Genomic DNA, 26,787 nt, shown 5'->3' with positions numbered 1-26,787 from the left:
AGAAATATCAACCACCTCAGATATGCAGATGATAACACTCTAAAGCAGAGAGTGAAGAGGAACTAAAGGGCCTCTTGATGCAGGTGGACGAGGACAATGAAGAAGCTGGTTTGAAAGTCAGCATTCAAGTGTGGCACCCCCTTCTCTGTGCTCACAAACACAGCATACATCTCTATCACAGCACTTAAGTCACAGTCATGGCACTTGTTGTTTGTGTGGCTGTCCACCTATCTGTGTATTGCCAGTGCCTGGTGTGACTCACGAAACAAATGAAATTATTTAATATTTGTTACAAGTGCTCAAGAGGCACTGTGATGGGGGATAAACTGTAGCAACACGTTCCCTACCTGACACAGTTGAAAGAGTTAAGTGCTCCGCTCTGCTGAGGTTTATTTAGGCTGAGGATCAACTTTAACTGTTAAATTTTAAGATTTGCTTACTTACATTAAGCACTGAGTTTTCCAGTGTTGGTTAACAGGGAGAGATTTTTAGAAAGCCAACACTTCATCACCCACCAAATTCTAATCAATTGTCAACAGTGTCAACACATTCTGAAAAATGCCTTATATAAATTCAAAAGCTAAGGCTCAGTGATTCTGGTCAAACATGGCAAATTAATTGCACGTATTTATCTTCCTTTTCTGAAACTACACTAAAATGAAAAGGGGAAAAAGAAGGTATAAACCCATAACCACACAGAAGTGACACCAGTGGCTAAGTAATTTTAATACCATTTTGAAAGAAGTAATTTGGAAGAAAGAAGAGTATGTGACGTGGCAAAGCCAAGGAAACTAAGTGCACAGTGCCTGCAAAAAGGAAAATAATGGGTGAACAACTTGCTGGCTGGCAAGACAAAGGAGAGACAAAGGAGCTGCAGGAGAGAGTGTGAAGTATGGATCTGAAATTAGGGAACTGACTGAAAAGTTTCAGCAAGAGAGCAATGAGAGTTCCCTTCCCCCTTCCCACCACCAGAGTCACTTACCTTCCCCAGCAGCAGAAAACAAGGCTGGCGCATTAAGAAAGATGCTGCAAACCCCCCCTTCACGGTTTTCAGTTTACAGCGGGTATACGCCTCCTCGGAGAAGGCAATGGCACCCCACTTCAGTACCCTTGCCTGGAAAATCCCATGGATGGAGGAGCCTGGTGGGCTGCAGTCCATGGGGTCACTACGAGTTGGACATGACTGAGGGACTTCACTTTCACTTTTCTGCCTTGGAGAAGCAAATGGCAACCCACTCCAGTGTTCTTGCCTGGAGAATCCCAGGGACGGGGGAGCTGCCGGCTATGGGGTTGCACAGAGTCAGACACGACTGAAGTGACTTAGCAGCAGCAGCATATGTCTCCAAGATATATAATGGTGTACTTTGCTCTCAGAATGCCAAAAGGTATATATATTGGAAGACTGTCTTTTAGAGAAATTGAACGGTCTTAAAGAAAAGCCCTACAGTCTCAGAGAATAGATTTCTACTTCCTGACACCTGGAAACCACCTAAGAAGCTGGCCTGTCCACCAGCTAAATGCCTAACAGGAAGCCCATTGGTGACAGGACTCACTGGGTCACAGAAAACGTCTAATCGGCTTTCTAGCATCTTACTCTTAAACACACAGATGGGCATCACCAGATACTCTGGGCAGGCCTAGAATCATGAAAGAAGAAGCGAAACAAACAAGAAAGGAACCCCAAAGAAAGCTTACAGAATAGAAGACAAAAGAATCTCAAAGTGATGACACACTGAGATAGAAGACTTGGAAATTTAAAATTCAATAACTGTTAGAAGATGAAGTCAAGGTAATTTCCTTCGAAGGCAAAAGAAAAAAAAAAACTGGTACGTTAGACAAAAAGGTTACTATCCAACGAACAGTTCATAAAGAGAAAAATAGAAGATGATATTTTTTTTAATACAAGGAAATTTCCCAAACTTATGGAAATTTACAGACCAAAATGGTCCACCAATGACCAAAAGAACAATTAAAAAAAAAAAAAAAGGCAAACAAAAAGCCCCACCCCACATCATCATGAAATTTTCCAACCACACAGGAAAAAAATCCTAAAATGTTACAAAGTGGGGGAAGAGTAACACATGAAGGCAAAGAAAGAAATCAGAAACAAGCAGGCTTGAACGGGAACACCCGGAAACCAGGTCTGTGCCTTCACAGGAATGACAGAAAATTACTTCCTGTCTAGAGATCTAGACTCAATTGAGGGGGAGGGCACTTTCACGTATGTCTCAAGTTATCTCCTACCTAGTCATTTTCAGGTAACTACAAGAAAAGGAGCTTCAGTAAAATAAAAGAATAAATGAAGCAAGCAAGCATAGGGACCAGGAAATAAGATATGATGCCTGCCCATATTTCCCACCCCCCAAAATTTAGGGAAAGTCTAATATGAGGCCTATATAATATGCCTTGAGTAATCAGTCCATACTGGAGCAGGAATGCAGAAGGCTACAGATTTTTAAAAGTTAAAAAAAAAAAAAAACTGGAGTGGGCATACTGATATTTGGGCATCGGGAAAACATCCATAGGTATTTGATGGGGTATAGCAGGCAGAATTCTAAGATGGCTCCAGAAATACTGCCTCCTGGTGGACATTTTCTGCATAAAACTCTCCACCTGTGGAGAAGGGTTGCCTAGGATGGGATGTCACATGGGTAATTAGGTCACTAATTAGTTGACTTTCAACTAATCAGAAGGAAGGTTACCCTGAGTGGTCCTAACTTATTTAGGTGAGTCCTTTAGAAGATGATAAAGAACTGACAGGGGCTCCTGCTGCTGGCCTTGAAGACATTGCCATGAGTTCTATTTGTTGCTGTTTAATCGCTAAGTTGTGCCCAACTCTCTTGCAACCCTATGTACTGTAGCCCGCCATGCTCCTTAGCTGCAAGGTAAGGCAAGCAGCCAACAACCATATGAGCGTTCAGGGAGATGCTGGTCCACAGGTAAGACTCTAGCCCCAGCTGCCACCTTGACTGCTGCCTTGTGAGACCCTGAGCAGAAGATCCCATGAAGGTCCCTGGACTCCTGACTCACAAAAACTAAGGTAAATGGGTGTTGTTTTACAGCCACCAAAACTGTGGTAATTGTCACATAGCAATAGAAAACTAACACTATAGCACGTGGACAAACTTAAGGCTATCTAAGCAGGATAAACAACTTAAGACAGAAATTACACTTCCTCCAAAAGCATAAAAAGTTCAGGAGTCAAAGCACTGCCAGGTGGTTTCAAAAATAATACATTCAGAAATGCCAGAAAGCAGAAGTCACTCTGCACGGGGGTAACTGGTAAGCACTGCCAGAAGTAATCAGGTTCAAAGAGACAGAGGTTAGTTTCAAGTGGACCTTTTAGCTTGTTAAAAAAAAAAAAGATTAAAAAGTCCAACCAGAGTTTCTCCCTTTAGTTCGAAATTACAGTTTTTTACAGCTTGCAAGCAAAGAACAAAAAGGTTTCAAGAATCATTGAAGCTTTTGAATGGGCTTCATTCAAAAATGTATATGCTTCATTTTTCAAATGACGCTAAGTAAGGTCCTTGGACCAGCAGTATCAGCATCACCTAAGAATTTAATAGAGCAGCAAATTCATGGGCCCCACTTACAGACCTACTGAATCAAAAACTCAGGCTGAAGTCTAGCAGTCTGCCTTTAACAAGCCCTCTAGGTGATTCGAATGCAAGTTCAGATTGAGAACCACTATTCTAGTGTTCATTTCTGCCCATGCCCTGCCATGCTGTCTGGTCTTCCTGCTTGAGTCAAGAGTTTTCAGCACAGGGTTGTGAGAACTCTGGATATGAATGCCTTCAGGCAGGATGTGATCCCTTCAGTTTGCCACAGTCTCCACCAGTCCTTACTGACTTCTACCTTATACATTTTCTGCTCAGCCAATGATAAAATTAGAGTTTGGGACCTCGGGGTGGTGGGGGGGAGAATTCAGAAATAACACTTTTAAAACTGGATATGATATGGCCCAACGGACTCTTATGAATTCTAGGGAGGTAAACAACTTACAGCTGTCTCATGATTCAGAAATTGTACTACAGCCTGTAAGTGACCCCTCCACTTCCAAGTCTCATGGTCCAACATGAAGTTCTAGGAAACACGCTTTAAGATAACATCCCAAGCACTCTTATTCCAGACTGAGCTTCTCAGAGAAGTAGACCCTGCCGACTCATGTGTTCTTGAGGCTCACGTGTCCAGTAACTACAAAGGCAGTTAACAGGGCTCTGACTGATGGAATTTACACTTTAGAATCAACTTCGGAAATCATACAAAACATATGTAATAACATTTCAGTTCGTTCATGAGAAAGACTTCAGTGTATTGAAAACAAAATGCATTGAGCAGAGATTTGAGTACACTAAAATCAGAATGCAGTTTCTTTCAGTACCATCTAAAAGGAAAACAAGATGTGTTTAATTAAAACTCACTGTCAATTAAGACACTAAGCCTACATTAGACTCTTTTCCTTTTTTTTATTTTAAACTATGAGGGGTTAGAAACCCCAGTCTAAACGAGTCTTGGGCTTTCCTGGTGGCTCAATGGCAAAGAATTCTTCTGCCAGTGCAAGAGACATGGGTTTGATCCCTGGGTTGGGAAGATCCCTTGGAGAAGGAAATGGCAACCCACTCCAGTATTCTTGCCTGGGAAATCCAATGGACAGAGAAGCCTAGTGGGCTACAGCCCATGGGGTCACAAACAGTTGAACACAACTTAGTGACTAATCAACAAAAAATGAGTCTCAGGGTCCCCTGAGCTAATGATACGGAGAAGGCAATGGCGCCCCACTCCAGTACTCTTGCCTGGAAAATCCCATGCGTGGAGGAGCCTGGTGGGCTGCAGTCCATGGGGTCACTAAGAGTCGGACATGACTGAGGGACTTCACTTTCACTTTTCACTTTCCTGCATTGGAGAAGGAAATGGCAACCCACTCCAGTGTTCTTGCCTGGAGAATCCCGGGGACGGGGAAGCCTGGTGGGGTACCATCTATGGCGTTGCACAGAGTTGGACATGACTGAAGCTACTTAGCAGCAGCAGCAGAGCTAATGATAAGAGCCCCTAGGAATCAGAGGACGGAGCACACGCTCTGCCAGGTATAACTGCCCCCAGGCACATCTTCCCTCTGGCTCCTTAACCATAAAAGTGGAGATTAGTACTAACATTCTGATAACCAACACCAGAACTACTACTTACTTAAACAAGAAACAATATTTGCTATCACTGGAGTAATTACTTTAGCCAGTTTTGAAAAGAAAAACAAAATTTGAGATAAGTTAAAGTTGATACAAACACCTAAGTATTTATGCATATGTAGGAACAGTGACAGACCCCCTGATAACTTTGTATGGTAGACATTAGTAATTTTTAATACTCTCACTCTTAAAACCCAAGATAAGTTCTAAAACTTAATCACAAAGAAACTTAAAAGATTTGGAAAGACTCAAAAACAAAATTTCAGAATTGTTGTATCCAAGAAATAAACATGGTAACATTTTAATGAATTTCTTTCAAATCTTGTTATATATACAGTATGTATTTTGTATCGTTGTGAATATATAATTTTGCATCTTGGTTTCTAAGTAACCACTGCACCATCTTTGAAAACACTTTTCAGGCTAGCTTCCTACCACATGATTAGCCTATAGTTTACCCCATAGATCATACACTAAACACCCCAAATATTCTAATATGCCACCAAGTAAAACTAAGTAGCAATATTACCATTAATGTCTTACTTCCCTCACATTAACACAGGCATAGCAATAAATATCAATTCAGCATTAATAAAATACTAAATGAAAGCAACAGTGAAAATAGACAACTAAAGTCCCATATGTTATTAGTTGAGTAAGGAAAAAGACAGCCCATGAAAGCTAGAACCATTTTTTTTAATCAACAGAACCCGATTGGGAGTGATTTGGGAGTCTTCCCATTCAGCTGAATGTATACAGATCCCTGGCAATACTTAGTAAACAAAAGTAGGTGGAATTCTCATTCTGTAAACATCAAAGGAGCTGGCAGGGTGATTAAGCAAAGCAAAACACATGAATTTTAATGTTAAAACCCATACGACAGTTTCATACCTACAGAGTAAGACAGAAAACGGCAGTTTTAAAAGATAAGCAAAACGGAAGCACAGAAAGGTAAAGGGATAGGCTAAGTGTTAGTCGCTCAGTCGTGTCCGACTCTTTATGACCCCGTGGACTGTAGCCAGCCGGGCTCCTCTGTCCATGGAATTCTCCAGGCAAGAATACTGGAGTGGGTTGCCATGTCCTACTCCAGGGGATCTTCCCAACCCAGGGATCAAACTTGGGTCTCCTGCTTTGCAGGCAGATTCTTTACTGTCTGAGCCACTAGGGAAGCCCAAGAGGGTAGGCTACGCCCACTTGCATATTATTATACAGTTGCTTCAAATTAATAGCCCCAAGCTTAGTCATGTATAGACTTACCTTCCATGAAGGAACACGGACAGAAATTTTCTAATGTGAGTACTTTAAGCTCTTTGATAGTCAAATCCACTTACAATAACTTCCTAGAGACCGTTATTAAGAGCCTAATGAGGGAAACTGAAAGCAACTAGGGCAGAAAATTCCAACTCACAAAAAAGCCTTATTCAGAATAACCGTTTTAGATTTCTTAAATGAAACAGAAGGAAGGAAACACAACTTAAGACTGAGGCATGCTTAAAAGTAAAGATGAAAGGATCCAACAATTTACCACGGAAGTTTATTAGAAAAATAACTGGTACATCCAGCTTATACCCACCTGCTGCTGCTGCTAAGTCACTTCAGTCGTGTCCAACTCTTAGCGACCCCATGGACTGCAGCCCACCAGGCTCCCCCGTCCCTGGGATTCTCTAGGCAAGAACCCTGGAGTGGGTTGCCATTTCCTTCTCCAATGCATGAAAGTGAAAAGTGAAAGTGAAGTCGCTCAGTCGTGTCCAACTCTTAGCGACCCCATGGACTGCAGCCCAGCAGGCTCCTCTGTCCATGGGATTTCCGGGCAAGAGTACTGGAGTGGTGTGCCATTGCCTTCTCCGGCTAGGAATCAGGATTTTCTGTCCACTAAAAGTGGGGTCTAAGTCCCCAAAACCTCTCAACTTGCACTGTACATGTGTGCTTCGCTATGATCTAGGTGGTTAGGATGGAGAAGGCAATGGCACCCCACTCCAGTACTCTTGCCTAGAAAATCCCATGGATGGAGGAGCCTGGTAGGCTGCAGTCCATGGGGTCGCTAAGAGTCGGAAATGACTGAACAACTTCACTTTCACTTTTCACTTTCATACACTGGAGAAGGAAATGGCAACCCACTCCAGTGTTCTTGCCTGGAGAATCCCAGGGACAGCAGAGCCTGGTGGGCTGCCATCTGTGGGGTCGCAGAGAGTCGGACACGACTGAAGCAACTTAGCAGCAGCAGGTGGTTAGGAAATGCAACACGCAGTACCCAGAGAGACATGAACTTGGGCTATGACTATCACCACCCTCCTACTAAAGTGAAAGTGAAAGTGAGGTCGCTCAGTCGTGTCCGACTCTTTGTGACCCGTGGACTGTAGCCCACCAAGCTACTCCGTCCATGGGATTCTCCAGGCAAGAATACTGGAGTGGGTTGCCATTTCCTTCTCCAGGGGATCTTCTCAACCCAGGGATCGAACCCAGGTCTCCCACATTGCAGGCAGACGCTTTAACCTCGGCTCCACCAGGGAAGCCCTTAAATACAAGAATACAGTCTCTCAGAAAACCTCCTATAGATACACAGAACTTCAGATCCAAGTACTAACATCAAAGATTTCAAGGGAGGAAAGGAAGCCAGGTTGAAAGAAGAAGGGGGAGGAGGTGCGAGAGGGGGGCGAAAGGGGTGGCCTTACAGACGTCTCCTGCCACCTACAGATACCCAGGCCTTATGGGACTTTTCCCTGGGCTTCCAGAGAAGGGAGGACTGGAACTCGGCCCTACCAGAAATCAGACCAGACCACAACCAAAATTCAAGTTCTCTGCCAAGAGGAGGTGATCAGTCTCAACCCTCAGCTCAGGCTGAGGGCCCTTCGACCAGATTCCTGCGTCCAGGACCGGGGGACTAGAAAACCAGGGAAGGATAGGAAGGCTTAAGGAGAGGAAAGAGAGAGGGAAAGGGAGAGAGGTCAATAAAGTCTCTTGTTCCTTACCAGTCGGGGCACTCTGGCCAGTTGTCCGCGTCAGGAGGAGACCAGGGACAAAAGGGTCCCAGTTGCGGCCGCTGGGTCTGGTCCATTGGCAGGCAAGCTGGCCCCTGAGTACCCCAAGTGGTCAGGATGTCAGTCTCGGCGAAGAGGAGTCCCCGCCAGAGTCGTCATTTGTTGCAGGAAGAGGGACCCCTTCCAGGGCCCGAAACTGGGCTCTTGTCTAACACTCGGAAATGAATCGTCCGAGGAGACACATGTGCTGACAAAGCAAGAGATTTTACTGGGAAAGGGCACCTGGGTGGAGAGCAGTAGGGTAAGGGAACCCAGGAGAACTGCCCTCCTACTAAAGACAGGGACAAATGAGGAGCAAGTCCTGCAGATGGGGTGGCAGTCAAGAGCATTCTCTTCTCAGCCCTCTGAACCCTGCGGCACGTGACCATGTGCATCAGACGCGACATAACACACATGATTTAAAACAACCTCACGAAGGAGCAAAAGCTGCTTTGATAGGTGTTTAATTTCTGTCGAACTCTTGTTCAGTAATTTTATAAAAAGTCCTTGGTTCTTAAAACTGCTCTGCCTTGAGGAACTGGTGTCAACTCTTTTCAAAGGTAACATGGAAGAGCTAGCTTCATGTTTTATGAAAGAACATTAAAAAAAAATGTCCAAAAAGCAAAGCAATTTTTTTAAAGCTAATATTGTGTTAAAGGATTAAAGCGATTTTTCAAAAGTGAGAGAAAGTGCAAAAGTAAACTGTACTACGAAGAGAAAGTATTGAGCAGACTGCTAATTTTTTGGATTTTAGAATTTTATTTTCTGATACAAAAAAGAAAACTGACTTTGCCATCTGCCAGTAGCTTACCATTAAAGAGAAAAGAGAGTTATGTGTAAATGAAATCCAGATCCTAAGTCAAATGTTTGTTTTACATATCTGAAAGTTTTTTAGCTACACCAAAGCCATATTGGGCTCACAATTAGTCGGGGGGGGGGGGGGGGAAGAAACCTCACAAGAAAGAATACTTTGGTTTTTTCTCTTTGCAAGGTCATGAAAAAGCAATTTCAGTTTTGCGCCTGTAAAAGTAATTCTTAATTATACTTGTCCCTGTAAAATTAATTCTAAATTATACCTACCAGGGAAATGAAATTTTTAAAAACCTTTAAAAAGAAAAAAAAAGAAATCAATAAAAAATACAAGTGGAGGGTAATGACAAACCACACAGTAAAATAGAACACATACATGTGATTAATTTCAATCTCTTCCCTAAAGAACACTGCTTAAAACAAGCAGCACCGATTGTCATCAACTTCATCTTTTTTATCAGACATTAGGGAGCACAGAAATGACCAATAGTGTTAGACTTACAATGAAGAAAGGAAAATCAAACTGTAATTAAGAGCACAAGTTCACTGATAACTGTCTCTTTTAACAGAGTGATAATGGATGTCCTAATTTTATAGTATATAGAGAGATGTTGTAAAAATTAACATTTTAACCTCAAAGATTCAGTTCTATATGATTGTATTTACATGTTAAAGACCACCGAATGATTAGCCTGTAAAAAGTTTTACCTACACTTGAAATGCCCATTAAGTAAGATTCAGAGACTTCATCTCAATTCTCATAGATGGGTTAAAGTGAATATAAATACTGCCTTACCACATGGATTCTTTTGAAATGAAGGTACTTAATGAGCATGAAACCTTATACCATCTTAAAAAGTACTCAACTTTTCAAACCTTAATAGAGAAGTACTTTTGATTTCTAGGAAAATCTCAATCATCCCACAAACATAATGAATCTTGTGTACTACAGGGTCACTTTACTGTGTAAGCCATGGGTCATTACAAATATGCAACACAAGTAGAAACTTCACATTTCACTCAACTAAACAGAGCCTGAGAAATAAAGCTAGCTAAAATGTCTTATATTCAGTCATTTAAAAATTATATCAGCAAACACTTAAATATTTGAAACTCACTTTCCCTACTCTTCCATCCAGTGCATCTGATTAATCAAAAATGACAAAACAAAACCATGGATTAACTACAAAAAAATATTTCAACTAAACATCATAAGTTTGGAAAAACAGACACACGGCAGTAGCAATGTTGGACCTTTTGAGACTCGACCACCTTTTCATCTGAAACATTTAACCACTTAAAACTAAACTCAGTTTACAACTATGTACAAAGACACTTCTGTCAACCCCTTAACTGCCATGAACAACAAGGTAATTATCCTAAATGCGCTTTCATGATTCTCCAAAACCCTAAAAAGAAAAGTCACACTGGTCAGATTTATACTGTGCCTTCACTTCAAAATTATTAAACACATCCGAACCAAAATTAAGAGATTCCCCCAAACACACTCTTTATACATGTATATTTTGAAAAGGATTTTTTAGTGTATACACTTACTTGTCCATGATAGGTTTGCAAGTTGGCTGTGAAAGTTTAATAATTCTATTCTAGAGCCAAGAAAAATAAAAGAAAATTACAAGTGAAAGACATAAACAGAGGTTCAATAAGGATATTTTCTAAAAGGATTAATGTCTAATCAAAAATGAGACACCTTGTTGGGCTTTTTTTGGGAGAGGGGGTGATGTCTGTGATTCCTTGTTTTTTAACTGAAGCACAGTTGATTTCCAGTGTTTTGTTGGTTTCAGATGTACAGAGAAACATGAGACAAACCCTACCTAGCAGATGGATGTGCTACCAAGACACGTGGCTGTAAGCGTCCAAAGGGTAAAGACCAAGGAAGTCAAAGGAAGACTTTCCATTCAATGTGCCCCTTCAACGGGCTTGAGGAGGGAAGGCAGGGTCCCTGTCGTTTATTACTTACATAATCACATCCTAACATGCCACCCAGTCAATAGTCTCTCACTAGTGTCTGACTCTATGATTCCATGGACTGTAGCCTGCCAGGCTCCTCTGTCCATGGGATTCTCCAGACAAGAATATTGGAGTGGGTTGCCATTTCCCCCTCCAGGCTCTCCCGCATTGCAGGCAGACTCTTTACCATCTGAGCCACCAGGAAATTCCTCAAAAAAGAAAACACCAAATACATCATCTTCAACATCCATTCTGCCTCCTAAATGATCCCAGCTCTAACATTTGCTCCCCTCAAAAGTCAATTTCCATATATATATATAAAGTAACCAAGCTTGGCTTGTTGATACCCTCTTACTAACAGCTTCGTGCAAGTACTCAAGTACATTAATCTTGATACTCCTACTCTAATTCAGTTTTGTACTCTGCTGAAAATGTAACTATTCAAAAAGTTTTTATTTTCATTTTAAAACTCTAGGATCTAGTTTTTGACAAGACCTTATATATCTTATTTCTAAGTTTAAGTAATAATCTCCTACATTTTGGCATGATAACACAATTTGCTATGCCATACAGAGGTCCTGTTACCTGTCAGCTGAGAGTGGATGTCCTAACCAGCCCATCACCACAAAACTGGAAAAGAAAATTTCTCTCCTCCTTCAAATCGCGGCACGGGGTGCTGGGGTTGGGGAGGGCGGGCGGTGCTCAGATAAGCATCATCAACCCCAATACTGAAGGAAAGAGAAGCTGGGAAGCAGGAAGGAAATTGCAGAAGCAAAGTTAAGGAGATGGTAGAATTGGAGGTGGAACAGACTGACATTTTTTCCACTGCCTGGAAGTGAGTAAATGTCTGTAAGCCCTGGAGGAAAGCCCTGAGGGTCCACGGCTATTATCTGTGCCTGCATCATTAGGCCAAGGGAAAGGGGGATGGAGCAGCAAGAATAAAAGGAAATAAGAACAAAAAGGAGCTGGTTAAAAGCCCTTACTATGTGGAACAGGAGGTTAGAGATTAGGGTAAAAGAAACAGCAAGAGTGATCTCGTTCACGTGTAACACGCTACCTGGAAAAACCCCGAAAACAGAAAAGGAGTTCTTTCAAATTTCAATTAAGAGTGAGGGCTCAATCACTCCATTAATATCTTAAAAGATAAACCTATTCTCATGAAAGTTCTCATTACAAGAAAAACAGGCTTTAACAAGATGAGGGGATGGATGTTAGCTGGACCTGTGGTCATTTCACAACACAGACACAGGCTCCCACATGCTCACTGTTATGCTGTGCATCCTACGATAATACAATGTTACTTGTCAATTATATTGCAATAAAACGGGGGGGGGGGGACCCATTCTCAAAACATGCAAACTCTTCTATGCTTCTTACAGTGGATGGCCTCCCAGTAGATTGATATATATAAAATTACAATTCTGTTTAATCACAAACTTTTTAGCATACAAGGCAAATCTTACCAGCAACTCCATGTACCCTTTAACTTAGGGGAATTCCAAAACATTCTATCTCCATGCAATTTGTATGCCAGCAAGAAAGTCCTCTTTAAACTCCCAAATTCACTATTTCACGGCCCTTCTGAGTGTGTGGCTCTGCTAGGAACATACCATGCTGCTTCCTGCATTCTGACCTCTGCACGTAAAATTCACTGGTCCCTAAAAAAAAAAAGTCCTACTCAGACAACCACACACAACCCAACACCATCCCTCCTCTCCTAACACCCTGGAATTTTCCAGGCCCGGCTGGCTATCCACTTCCCCTATCAAGTCATGCTTCATTGTCCAAGTTTTGTGTTTTCACAGGATGCAATGTACAAAGCCAAAATTTAAATATTTAAAACTGTTTTCTCAACCTACTTCCCTGACCTTTCAAGTAACTATTTTTCTTAAAACACTCCAGTGGTTCCCAGAGCTAAGAGCAGTGTTTTTCAAAATACCATTGCTAGTCCTGGGATGTTAACTCCATTTATTGCATTTCAACCATTGCTCTTTCTTAGAATAGAAAATACTAGTGTGCATCACGCAAAGGGTGTTTTTTCATATTTTATCATTTACATATGTGTGCACTAGGTTGTAAGGTAAAAATGTATTATCTTACTATAACGGGTCACTGTTCAAAAAAGCCTGAAACAGACCAACTTTTGTTTGGTCCACAAGGCCTTCTAACCTGAGCCCTGTGTAAGACTCTGGGCCTGTCTCTTGCTGTACCCCATAAAGCCAAGTTCACCAAGTCAAATTATTTTGCAGTTCCTTAATTCCTGGACACCCAGAGGCAAGTCTAGGTCAGTCCCGTGTGGGGTCACTGCTCCCTTCTCCTGGGTCCTGGTGTGCACAAGGTTTTATTTGTGACCTGCAAGAGTCTGTTAGACTCTTGAAAGTCCGTTTGAGCCATGAAATTCAAAGATGCTTGCTTCTTGGAAGAAAAGCTATGACCAAACTAGACAGCATATTAAAAAGCAGAGACATTAGGTTGCCAACAAAGGCCCGTCTAGTCAAAGCTATGGTTTTTCCAAAAGTCATGTATGGATGTGAGAGTTGGACTCTAAAGAAAGCTGATCCCCAAAGAATTGATGCTTTTGAACTATGGTGTTGGAGAAGACTTTTGAGAGCACCTTGGACAGCAAGGAGATTCAACCAGTCAATCCTAAAGGAAATCAGTCCTGAAAATTCATTGGAATATTTACTACTGCTAAAGCCGAAATTCCAATCCTTTGGCCACCTGATTCGAAGAACTGACTCATTGGAAAAGACCCTGATGCTGGGAAAGATTGAGGGTGGTAGGAGAAGGGGACAACAGAGGATGAGATGGCTGGATGGCATCACCGACTTGATGGACGTGAGTTTGAGTAAGCTCCGGGAGTTGGTGATGGACAAGGAAGCCTGGCATGCTGCAGTCCACAGGCTTACAGAGTCGGACACGACTGAGAGACTGAGCTGAACTGTCTTAATGCTGTCAACCACACCGTTCCCTCTGCCTTGAAGGCTACTTGTCTACAAGGCTCACCTGTGCCCAGTTCTCATTATTTAATATGGATTACCTCCTCCACAAAAGTTTTATGCTTCCCTCAGCAGTTAATGCCATATGCACACTTACTTTGTATCTCTATGATACCTACGATTCAGTCCCTTAGGCATTCTACTGTACTTATTAATTTTAGGCTTGACTGTTGACCCAACTTCTAAACAATAAACTCCCTAAAGGAAGGAGCACATTTTACTAGTCTGTGTATCAGCAGCACTGAGCTGCTCCATATGGCACACGATAGAGGTTCAAAACAGGTAAAAGGAACAAATAATTAAGACTTCCATCTAACTTCTCTGATGTTAGAAATGTGAGTGGTTGCCCTTGCAACCATGCCCATTCAGATTGCAGTGCTGGATCGAGACTTCTGCATCTTAGCTACAGTTCCCGGAGAGCAGCACCCAGTAGCCTGAGACAGAAAGAGATGTCTGCTTGGCTCCCAGAAAAGAAGGTTCAGATTGCAATGTGGCAGCACCCACTTCCATGTTTCAGGAAGTTATCTGGGGAAGGCAGAGCAGAAGGTTTCTCCAGGCGTCCACCCACAGGTGAGTTAAGTCAGAAACAGTATTATCAACCTTACTGGCAGGGAAAAATCACATTTTAAAAATAACTCACTCTTAACAAGACGGGAGGGGATTCTCCCTTGTTGAGGTCAAAAAGCTGGCAATATGAGCTAAGCAAAACAAAAGGTAGCATGAAATACCTCATCGAAATTTTATGATCTCTGTTGCCTACTCTAATCATTCCAAAATAGCTCCTGACTCACTGCTCTCTTTAGGAGATACTACATGGAGGACTGGCGGTCATACCTAACAGGGACTCCTCGCTGGGGCTTGGAAGCTTTTTCAAGACTTTACCTAACATGCATGCTCTCATTTTTAGGGGTTCTGATACACCTGTTTCACAAACCAATCCTTCAACTGTCTTCACTGTAATTAAGACAGTTCAGGCAGCATCCAAGACACTTTGACAGATTCTGCCAACTGTCAGTTCCAGCTGTTCTTTTCCATTTCCCCCATAGTTCATAAACTCCTATTACAAGAGCCTTAGATTTGTTTTTCTGCCTGAACTAATCACTCATTTTCTTGTAAAAATTGTTCCTTTTGTTTCAATTTTGCCCCTAGACTTGCAATTATATCCAAAATTAAAGCAAAGGTAAACTTCTATTATGACCTAACATTAGTCAAAAAATATATTCATAAAATGTGAAACTCTTCATCCACAGTATTAAAGTCTTAGATACCAGTCAGAGTAAGTACTTTAGGACTGCCTAGGTAAAAACTTTGAAGGCCATTTAAAGCTCTGTTTCCTTTTGGTTTAAGTAGGTGCAGGAGGCTATGCTTATTCCATAGTTATTAGGTACAAACACGGACCAAGTGTGGAAACTTCCACAAATGCCTTCTCTCAACAACTCAGATGAAACAGGTCACTGTTAATGAGAAAGAGTCATAGCCCCAAATACAGACTTGTAGAAAAATTATGCCATAAATATTTGTTCCTTTGCCTCTCCAATCAACTTTTAAGAATTTATTAAGGACAAATACGCTAGTTTATAAACATATTTTATTACACTTTAGTATGTTAAATGTGTGGGACTTATTTTCATGCTTTAAAGACCAGTGTTCTTTGTATTAAGTTCCTCTCAAGCTTCCCTTAGTAAAACCATGGACATTCATGCAGCTTAAAGGTTGTGGAAAACTGATTTTTTTTTACGATGCTACCACTCCGCAGCTTAAAGGTTGTGGAAAACTGATTTTTTTTTACGATGCTACCACTCCACAGCCTACAGAGAACTCAGCCTTCAGCATGAAAAACTGCCACTTGATTTTTCTTCTCTGACACGTTTTAAACAGAAGGGCTGCAGACTCTCAAGGGAAGCCATATTTCAAAGATTCTGAACAGTAGTTATTTTTCAGTATTTTCTCTTATTAAAATTGGTACAATTCATCCAAAACATTTTTCAAATGCCATTATTTTCCAGCTTACATGCTTAACAACTGCTTATAAAAAGCAATCTCTGCATCTGAGAGATTTGCTTCAAGAAACAAGCCAGCAATTACAAAAATAGAGGAGAAAGAAATAATTCATTTCTACAGACTGGAAAAAAAAAAATGTAAAACTCACCTAAGGCTTTCATTTTACAGATTAGAAAACAAGAGTCCACAAAGGTCAAGCAATCTGCCTCAGATCACCAAGCTACTAATAGCAACACTAGAAATAGAATGAGGCATTTTAATTGCTCTTAGTATCCCAAATCATGCAGGTTATATGTATTCTCATCACTTTGTCATTGAAGTTTTACAAACAAGTATTGCTCTTTCTCATCAATTCCTGATGAAGGATTCCTACCACACATTCGTAACATTTTCAAACTTATTCAAGTTAATAAACTTCAAGTTATAACTCCAACAAAAAGAGCAGTACTATTAAGAACTTTCCTCTGAACATTTTAAGAACGAAAGTTTAGATATGCACACCCCTAAACTGTGAACTTCCATGTCTATCTTTTCAATCTCTGTCCTTTAGCTACACTTCAGATGTCTTTATTCAACCATAATAAAAAAGAAAGAAAATTCTGGAAGTTCCTCTTTGACAAAAAGCATTGCAAAAAAAAAAAAAATCTATCAATGAAACAAACCAGATCATTACTCTATTAACATATTACAGATATCTGGCTTAAATTAGGAAAAGTCACAAGCATTTTATCAAGTTATTGTGTAAAGAGTGAATAAAAGGTTGAAAAACGCACTCTTTTTTGACTTTGGATCTGAAAGAAGGTGTAGACCTGGCACTTAACACAAACTGAAGAGCTGATCCTAAAAGCCAAAAAACAGAGAAAGTGAACAAGTTCTTTCAGCAAAAAGCTGTTTCCTATTCAGGCTCTGATGTCCAACTAAGTGCAGGGCACTGTGGAGTCCTTCTAAGACTTTCAGATTTTCGTTTTTTAATGCCCCCAGTAAGTCAGTTCTATAGATTTTTGCTTTGGCTACTCAAGGGCAAAACAGAGGGCACAGTGAGAACAATTTACCCTGGATCCTTTTCAAGGACTGGACTCTAACCTACCCACTACTTTATAATTGTCCTTTGTGCACCTGATCATTCTCAAAGTACTGAGAGCATTCAGGGCTTCTCTTTAAAGATACCGGCAATAAAATCTAAGACGACACGACTTTTGATTACAAACTGCTGCAGCACTTCGACCAGGAAAGCGCAGAACGTGTGGTCTTCTTAAATATCAGTAATAAAACTATATTCTGGTTACAGTAATAGACGTATGTTCCTTAATCACGGCCTCTGGTGTCACTCTACAAAAACAACTTCTTAAAAGGCTAACATACCTATATTTTTAAACTAAAACTAGCTTAGCAAGGTGGCAAGTATGTTTGAAAAGCTAAAACAAAGACAATTCACCACCACCGCTCAATAACACACAAACATAAACAGACTCCAAGGGGGTTAAGCACAAAAATCCTTACCCCATTTTGCCCAATGAAAACTTGCTTGTAAGTTCCTGCTCTTATGCTACGGAATAACTTCCAAATGAATTTCTCCGTCTGTTGTTTCGCAGTTGCTTTTCCACCCCCGAGATCCTTTTCTGGAGGTATTTCAATGTAGCTGAAAATTCAGTTAGTTCCCTTAGGTAAAATTATTTCTCTCTGGGAAATACCAAAACGTTCGAACAGAGGTGGCATTTGCTTATTAGAGTTAAAATGCTGCGCGGAGGGAACGGCGGTGAACTTTATTCCACAAAACGAATCTACGTGTCGGAAAACGCAGAATCCAGCTTCACGGAGTCCTGTAAAACATGAGCTTGGTGGTCATTTCGCTCATGTCCTCCTCCACACTCAGGGAGAGCCCAGGTAACTCGGCCTTTTCGGTGCTACTAAGGCTGCGGGTTCAAATTTCTCCACCACACCAGGTTCCTGGGGGTGGAGCGTGCAACCCAATGCGACGTGCACTTGAGAGATCCCTATGAGAAAATAATCCTAAAAGCAGCAATGCCACTGCTTCCCTGCGCAGACATTAGAAAAAAGCTATGTAGAAAAACCTCTTCGACGTGCAAACCCGGCAGCTCGGGACGCGCTCGGCACTCCACATTGGATTCTGTCTTTAATTTTTTTCCCCTTCCTAAGACTGGGAGCAGAGAGGAGGCGGGGAGGAGGAAGAAAAGGCTGGGCAGGATCGATTCACTCTCCCGAGGAGAACACACGGAGCCATTTCCAGGCTGGCAGCAGGCTGGGGGCGCAGCGCACCCGGGGAGCAGCGGGAGGGGGCCCGATCCCACCCCCCTCAGCCCCTGCCCGCCCCCCGCCGCCGAGCACAATGGAGCCTGGCTCCCACCCGGCCCTTCATTCGCGGCTGTCCCTTGTCCCTCCGTTCCTCGGAGCGCTGCAGGTCCAAGCTCCGGCGGCGGCGAATGAATGAATCAGAGAAGCCAAGCCCCACGCTGCTCCCGGCACGCTGTTCCCCCAGCTCGCGGGCGGGCCGAGCAGCCGCGGAGCACGGGGCTGACGGGTCGACCGGCGCCCGCCCGAGCCGAGGCGGGAGGCTGGTCCCGCGCCGGGGTCGGGGGACCGGGGCTCGACGCCGCGGAAGAGCCGCGGCTCCAGCGCCCCACCCCTGCTCCTCTCCGCTCCCGCTCCGCACCGCTGCCACACGCCGCCTCACAGTGCCCGGGCCCCGCCGCTGCCTCCTCACACTCCCATCACCACCCGCCTCCGCCGGACTCCAGCTCCCGCTCGGCGGAGCAGCGCTGGCCCGGCGGCCCGCAGCCCGCCGCCGCCTCCGCCTCCAGCCGCCGCTTCCCGGGTCAGCGCCGCCCGCGAGAGGCGAGCGCGGCAGTGGAGCGGGCTGCGGGGGGCGGGGAGGGGCGGGGAGAACGGCAAGCAGCGCGGCCCCTCCCCCTGCTCGCGGGAGGGGGCGGGAAGCGGCGGCCGCCGCGGGGAACGGCCGGGAGCTGGGGCGCGGACCGGTCCCGAGGAGCCGGTGGGGCCCTGCAGGGAGCGAGAGGAGGCGGCGGCTGCGAGCGTGCCGGGAGGCCGGTAGTCGAGGGCCGAACCGGCCCTCGTGGGGAGCCAGGCCGGTCCGCAGGCCCAGCGGTCCGTCCTTCCCTTCTTTCCCCCCTCCCCTAGGGGCCGGCGGCGGGCGCTTCGCTTCTCTGCTGGCTCCCGGCCCGGCTCCGGGCCTCCACCGGTTCCTCTGCGCCCCACGCCAGGTGCTCGCGCTGTGTCTCCATCCTCCCCGCAGGAGGACCTTTAAATAGCGACGTCAGCGCGCTCCTCTGCGCACCCACGTCACCCGCCGCTTACGTCACCGGGGTGCGGGGGATGATGTCACGCGGCCGGAAGTACTGCTAAATTAGGGACGGAGCAGGGGGAGGAGGACTCGGCGAGCTCTTCTGTGCCCACCTGCTCTCGCTTCTCCTTAAAGGCCAAAGCGCAGGAGATAGCCCAGAGGAGCGCCGGGAGGAGGAGATTTCCTTGCCACAAATGTGCCAAACACGAGTGAATCATTCATAGCAACAGTGCCGAAGTGTCAAGCGGGTGATATCCTATCTCCCACTCCCACCCCTGGTGCAGCAGCCTTCCCGGGCTTCTCAAGTCCCCACCAGCGCGGAAATGTGGGAGGAGAGCCTGAGCACAGTGGTAGATGTGTTTCCAGCAAGACTTGGGGAAAATAACCTTAATTTTCAAAAGAGTTATCAACTGCTATTCTGGACTTAGTAGTCTTTAAAACTTTTTTCTTTCTTTCTTAGTGGGTACGCCAAATCACGAAAGAATAAAGAGCGGTGTCATGAACAGTATTATAGTGATAAGAAGGCTAGTAATGTAGGGGGTATCAAATGATGTAAACGTTTTCATCGAGAAGCAGCAGTCTTTTGGCATAGGATAGTGAGTCAGTCTTGACTTCATTCCCTCGTAATTATCGTCGTGGACATAGCAAATCCCAGTGTACCTTTTCAGTTCTGATTTATCAAGAATATGAGTTTAATCCTATGGAAGTGGACGATATCACCAAGTGCTTTTTATTTAAGTATTCGCACAAGTACATTTAGACTATTTTTGTCTTCCTTAGTTTTGACCCTGTAACATAGAACACATCTCTTATTATCTCTTGTTTTCATTTCCTATATGACAATGGGTTTCCCAGGTGGTAAAGAACCCGCCTGCCAATGCAGGTTAGGCGTAACCCAGTTCGATCCCTGGGTTGGGAAGATCCCCTGGAGTAGGAAATGGCAACCCACTCCAGTTTTTTTGCCTGGAGAATTCCATGGACCGAGGAGCCTGGCAGGCTACAGTCCACCGGGTTGCACAGAGTCGGACACGACTGAGTGGCCTAGCACACAGTAGGTGGGAAGGATGAGGAGCCACGTGTCTGTAGGTTTACTGCTATATGTGTGTTTGTGTCTCTAATCATACTATGAATGCTCTTCAAATTGCAAATGACTACAGAGTTTTTTAAATGTCCCCATTATTTCATAGTTTATTATTAGGTTGACTCAAATAATGAACATTGATTTGATCTGATGTAACATGATAATCATGGCCCAGGAATAGAATCACTACATAATGCCAAAGGCTATTGCTATTTCAGAGTTAGTCTATAAGTTCAGTGACCATATTTTCCAAACCCAAATCTAAACACATAGTTTAACAATAGATAAAATATTTGGAATCTGAAGTGACCTGGAAAATCCAGGACAGAGGATTGTGGTTGTTAGGAGAGCTGTAAATATTGATGCAGTTTAAATAAAAGAAGCTAAAACGCTATAGAATTTGTACCATGTGTATTTTTAAAATGTTTTTAATATTAAACTACTCACATGATTTCTAATTAAGAAACAGTGGGTTTTACTTCTTTCTGTATGTACATTTTCTTGATCATGTTAGGAACCCAGAACTGAAGGATACTAGCCCAAAGAATTCCCAGCAAGTTGTAACTAAATCAGGCTTTTTGTTATCTTCACATTATAAAATCATGATCTTGCTTTTAAATTGAAATATTGAAAGTAGTTTTAATTAAGGTTATAACAAAGGTTGATCAAAAGCAAACCCCTGCTTGCCAGTTTGTCTAATATACACAGTAAGAGTAACAGAAACTTGTACTAATTTATGTTTCAGATAAATGGAACTTAAGTGTATAAAATATTAAAACATTAAAACTATCATTCTTCAAATAATATCCATTGGCCCTTGCAAATTAAAATACAAATTATTACTCTCCTTAACTTTCTCTACAAGCCATTTCCCATCTAAACTAAATCACTTTTGCCTTTTGTGCTCTTTCCACCGATATTAATTAAAGCTCTCCCTTCACCATTTTCAAGCACGTCATTCCATCCTTGTATCATGACTTCTTCTGATTTACAGTCTTTTTCCCCCTCATCTTTACTCAGCTGTCAAAACAGCATGTTAGCTGCCTCATGCTTATACAATGCTGACCCTTCATTAGCGTTTCTGCTTTTCAGAGCTACATAGTCTTCACAACTGCTCTTTTGTCTACTGAAAATTGAGTGCAACTCTTTTTCTATATAAATCTCACCGTGCAGTGCAATATAATTACTCCCAAAGTTTGTGTGATTATTTTAACCTCTGTACTTAATCTGGAAAATTCTACCAATAGTGGGTTGATTTTTCTTCCTAGTTTATGTGGGATTAGCATATAAGGTCATATATGTGTTCATGTACCCAGGGGTGCTCAGTAACTGAGTCATGTCTGACTCTTTGGGACCTCATGGATGGTAACCCACCAGGTTCCTCTGTCCATGGAATTTTCCAGGCAAGAATACTGGAGTGGGTTGCCATTTCCTACTCCAGGGGATCTTCCCAACCCAGGGATCAAACCCACATCTCTTACATCTCCTGCTTTGGCAGGCAGATTCTTTAGCACTGTGCCTGGTGGGAAGCCATCATGTAAAGGAATAAATAAACCTTTGTAACATTTTATCATGGTATGCTTGAAGGTATGCTTCATAATATCATAAAGTCATAATAAAAGAGTGGAATGAGTGTTTGAAAATGGTGAAGTGAAAGCTTTAACATAGATGGCAAGAGCACAAAAGAGAAAAGTGATTTAGTTTAGACAGAAAATGGCTTAGAAAATAATGCTGTCTTTCTTATCCCTTGAAACAATTCCAATGCAATTTTGAGAGAAATCTGAGACCCATTCTATATGGCGTTCTATCTAAAAGTAAATGTCTTCTCTCCTAAAACTGAGTGATGTAACCCAAATGCTAGCCATGAATTTCCAATCCTGATTGCTTTGTTTTTTAAAGTAGTGAACTTCCTAGAAAGTAATATATTTTCTTTTACCGGAAGAGTCAGAAAGTACTTTAATAGAGTTTCAAATTTTTAACAGTTCCCTTTTCCCACTATGCTCTGAAAATTTGTGGTGAGGTTTATGAATACCCACTGATTTTAGAAGCTGTGGGCGGAGGCATCTGTTTTAGTTACAGAGTTTACTTCCATGCCCTTAATAGGAGATGGTGATATTCAATGGGGTGTTCATAGATAGGTCAGGAGATATGTCTTTCTCAATGAAAAGACATCTAGGAGATACAAAATCCTTCCCCTAAAGAGGGTTGAAACCAAATTTTATTTTTAATTGCTTAACATCAGATAATAGCAACTCCTCTTCCATGTTCCCACTTTTTTGTTACCAAAATACCACTATTGTTTCAAAGTTATAGGTAGAAATAATAGATTAAAAGATATCTCTACATACTAGAGAAATCTCTAGATTCCTCATTTATGCCACATGGTTATAAAGAAACTAAGTAATCAGCAAAGACTAAAAGTAATAATAAGAAAAGAATTTTTTACAGTTGTAGGGAAATAGAATTTATCCAGTTGATGCTCTAAAGTTATTCCATCACCTCTGTAACGTCACAGGTGCTGTGTGCCAGTAATTTGTTTGAACTGTTTAAAACCCTGGTGGCTCAGAGGTTAAAGCGTCTGCCTGCAATGTGGGAGACCTGGGTTTGATCCCTAGGTCAGGAAGATCCCCTGGAGAAGGAAATGGCAACCCACTCCAGTATTCATGCCTGGAGAATCCCATGGACAGAGGAGCCTGGTGGGCTGCAGTCCATGGGGTCGCAAAGAGTCAGACACCACTGAGCGACTTCACTTTCTTACTTTCTTTTCTTTCTTTACTATTATCAATAAGGTTCTGAATAGAAACAAGGTAGTTAACAGTCTTAAGGGGGGGAAACCTAAGTGTTTGGTATCTCAAAGGCAGTGGCTTGAGGGCAGTTTTTACTCTTCTGAGCATCAGCACTAATTTATAAGAGGCTTTGGGAGTGCTGAAGGAAGGAAAGTCAGAGAATTATCCTTAGGAAAGACATGATGTTAAGCCCATGGGAAATGATCTCATAGAACTATCTCCTGCTGTAATTTTTACTGTAAATTCATTATTTTCTAAACATGGTTAAAGAGGTACAACTAAAATACCAGACAGGTGAAAGAACATACCAGAAAGTTTTTAATTGGTGCTGTTATAAAAATCATTGTACAACGGTTTATGTAAATTTGTAAAATACTCCGAAGAGAAGGGGATAAGGTGCCTTTGAAAAAAATTATCTGGCTTAACTCTAGGTTGTTTGTTTGGTCAGCTGATTGATTGTGCTAAACAGCAGTCACAGAGTACAAGCTTGCAAAAATATGCAGATCTGCAGAGAGCTAGGGCAAAGAACGAACGTGAAACTTGTGCTTTACCTGTGCAGTTCCTTGGAATGGAATGCTGCGGAAGCTATTGCCATGGTAACCAATACTCTTCCTGCTGAATGGAGGAACAGGACGACCATGAGGAAAATGTTTTAAATGATCTACCTTATTCTGTGATGTTTTTGGTGCCAACTAGGAGAAAAACACCATCCATGGCACTTAGGACAGCCGTGCTTAAATGAAGTTGCCTTCTTTTCAAAGAGACAAAACAAAGGAAAAAACTGGGGGCTCTTTCAAAGAGAGATAAGGGTTTGAGCTGGCAGTTGCAAACTCTCTGAAGAAGAACATAATTGGTAAAGACCCTGATGTGGCTAAAGCAGACCGAAGCAATACCTAGAAACTGTGTTGAAATTTCTCCCAAGCATAAAAGATCAGACGTTAATAATTTCTCAACATTTGGGAATTTCAGTCAAGATAGTTCATAAGTTACTCATGAGACTTTTTATTTCTTTTTATCCAGTTCTAAATAGTAATTTCTATAAAAATTAAAATGGAAAATATATTTTTAGCCAATACCTATTATTTTAATACTAAATAATATTCTTATCATATACATGATAAATATGTATGATGATATGGATAGATAGCTAGATAAATCTTTATTATATGCCTGTATGCACTGAGTCCGGAGAAGGCAATGGCACCCCACTCCAGTACTCTTGCTTGGAAAATCCCACGGACGGCAGAGCCTGGTGGGCTGCCATCTATGGGGTCACACAGAGTCGGACACGACTGAAGCGACTTAGCAGCAGCAGCAGCATGCACTGAGTCATTGGCAGAAATCTCTTGCCTTTGGAATAAAATCCAAATTCCATGCCTTGGCCTAAGCGACACTGTGGTGGACCCCTGCCCACCTCTCTTACATCGGTTACCTTTCGTCGCCCTCTCCCTTGCTACTCTGTGAGTTGGTGCGTCACCTGCAAGGAACAGAAACTCCACCTAATGGTGACTCAAGCTCAGACTGATTTTCACTAGTTTATTTACTTCACAGGGAGTCTGAAGGGAGGTGATCCTACAGTTGGCTTGGAAGGTCCAATATGTCATTAGGGTCCAGGTTCATTTCCAACGTTTCACTCTTCTACTTTCATATGTTGTTTTTGATCCTGGCCCTTTGTCTCATGGTTGTCAAAAAACTATACATTTCCAGGCATCATATTCTCACAAGAAGCATCCAAAGCAGAAAAGGGGAGAAAGAGGTAGGAATTTTCTCCTTTATGTCTGCTTTTTTACTGGGGAGAAAGATTCTCAAGAGGGCCCTAGAAAACTCCCTCCCATGTCTCATTGGCCAGAACTGGGTTACAGCTGCCTCTGGCTCTTGCTGCTAAGTCACTTCAGTCGTGTCCAACTCTGTGCGACCCCATAGACGGCAGCCCACCAGGCTCCCCCGTCCCTGGGATTCTTCAGGCAAGAACACTGGAGTGGGTTGTCATTTCCTTCTCCAATGCATGAAAGTGAAAAGCAAAAGTGATGTCCCTCAGTCCTGTCTGACTCTTCGCAACCCCATGGACTGCAGCCCACCAGGCTCCTCCGTCCATGGGATTTTCCAGGCAAGAGTACTGGAGTGGGGTGCCATTGCCTTCTCTGACTGGGTTACAGGCCAATTCCTAAATTAATCAGACACTTTGGGACAGAATTTTCATGATTCTCTTAGACAAATGGTGGTTCATCTCTTGAATCTTCCCATGATGTCTGAAGAAAATTAGAGCTCTCTCAGAAAGGAAGAAGAGGCAATGACTCTCAGACAAACAAACCATATACTTGCCTGATGACCCAAAGCCACTCTGGTGTTCCTGCTGCTCTTCAGCTATGACAAGCTTGTTCCAAAAGCAGGACCTTTTCCACCTGGAACACGTAAGCCTAAGATCTTCATACTCCTTCTCATCATTCAGGTCTATGTTCAAATTGCCTCTCTTACGAGATACCTCATAAACACCCTAGGGAATCTCTCTAGGTCAAGCTTTCAGGAACAAGAGCTGGCGGGAAACAGAGCATTCAAATGAGGTGCTTCAAAGCATGCTTTGGGGCTTCCCTCATAGCTCAGTCGGTAAAGAATCTGCCTGCAATGCAGGAGACCCAGGTTCGATTCCTGGGTTAGGAAGATCCCCTGGAGAAGGAAATGACAATCCACTCCAGTATTCTTGCCTGGAAAATCCCATGGATAGAGGAGCCTGGCGGGCTATAGTCCATGGGGTCCCAAGAGTCGGACACGACTTAACGACTAAACCACCAAACCACCACTTACAAAGGTAGGGCAGGATATAGGAAAACCAGGGCAGACCAGCCTTCTATGCCTGGAAGGACAAGAAAACGGAGACAGATTTGTGTGGACAGAAGCTGTGTCCTTGACCTTAAGTGCCGGGGTCCAGCCCCGGTGGATCCAGGGTAATTCAAAGGGGAGACGGAATTGGCGTCCTAGGAAAAAACTTATTTACAGATATAAAGAGAGATTAGAAAAGGATAGTGTAGTAGGAAATATTAGTGGAGAAAAAGAGGCTGAATAACTTGGTTTACATGGAATACCAATAAAACTCCAAGACAAGGAATTTGCACCACCTACGTAGGCCACAGGCGTCTTTCCATTCTCCCGAAGGAGAGGAGGCACTGAGGCCTCCCCGGTCAGATCTTACAAGCCCAGGCAAAATTAGCAGGCTTGGTGAGTACCCACGCTCCAGATGGGAATTCAGCCAGAAGGAGAAAGAAAGAACGACATGGAGGAATCAGTCTTTCTAGAAACTGATCCGTTTTCTTTATTTTCAGGTTTGCTTATATACTTTTTGTTATACATAGGGATGAATACAGAGTCACGCAGGGTCAGCAGACCTGACCCTTGTCAAAATCAGGTGCTTCATATAAAATTATACAAAGGTTTTAGGGGTTTTACATCATCTTCTGGCCATGAGGCCTGCTTACATTTTATGGCCCTTTCTGATTATGGTCAGTCAACCAGAAAACTTATTTTTTCCAGGGGTGATTTTTTCTTAAACCAGGCGCCACCCTCCAAATAAAGTTGCATTACTATAGGGTGAGGGTGTAGCAGGTTACAATCAAGAAAAGGAATTT

The 26,787-nt window shown here is 42.8% G+C and overlaps 1 protein-coding gene across 1 annotated transcript in view; it reads right to left on the bottom strand.

The window, feature by feature from the left end:
- Positions 1-17,585, bottom strand: part of HOMER1 (homer scaffold protein 1) — a 129,606-nt gene extending 112,021 nt beyond the window's left edge. Inside the window, exon 1 of the mRNA XM_068965408.1 lies at positions 17,482-17,585. Within this exon, the coding sequence (XP_068821509.1) occupies positions 17,482-17,486 (5 nt within the window). The 5' untranslated portion in view covers positions 17,487-17,585. The remainder of the gene's footprint in view (positions 1-17,481) is intronic.
- Positions 17,586-26,787: the final 9,202 nt, after the last annotated feature.

Source organism: Capricornis sumatraensis, chromosome 2, assembly GCF_032405125.1.
Source record: "Capricornis sumatraensis isolate serow.1 chromosome 2, serow.2, whole genome shotgun sequence".
Classification (NCBI taxonomy): domain Eukaryota; kingdom Metazoa; phylum Chordata; class Mammalia; order Artiodactyla; family Bovidae; genus Capricornis; species Capricornis sumatraensis.
The sequence above is the reverse complement of the archived record's forward strand: the minus strand, read 5'-3'. Positions and strand labels throughout refer to the sequence as shown.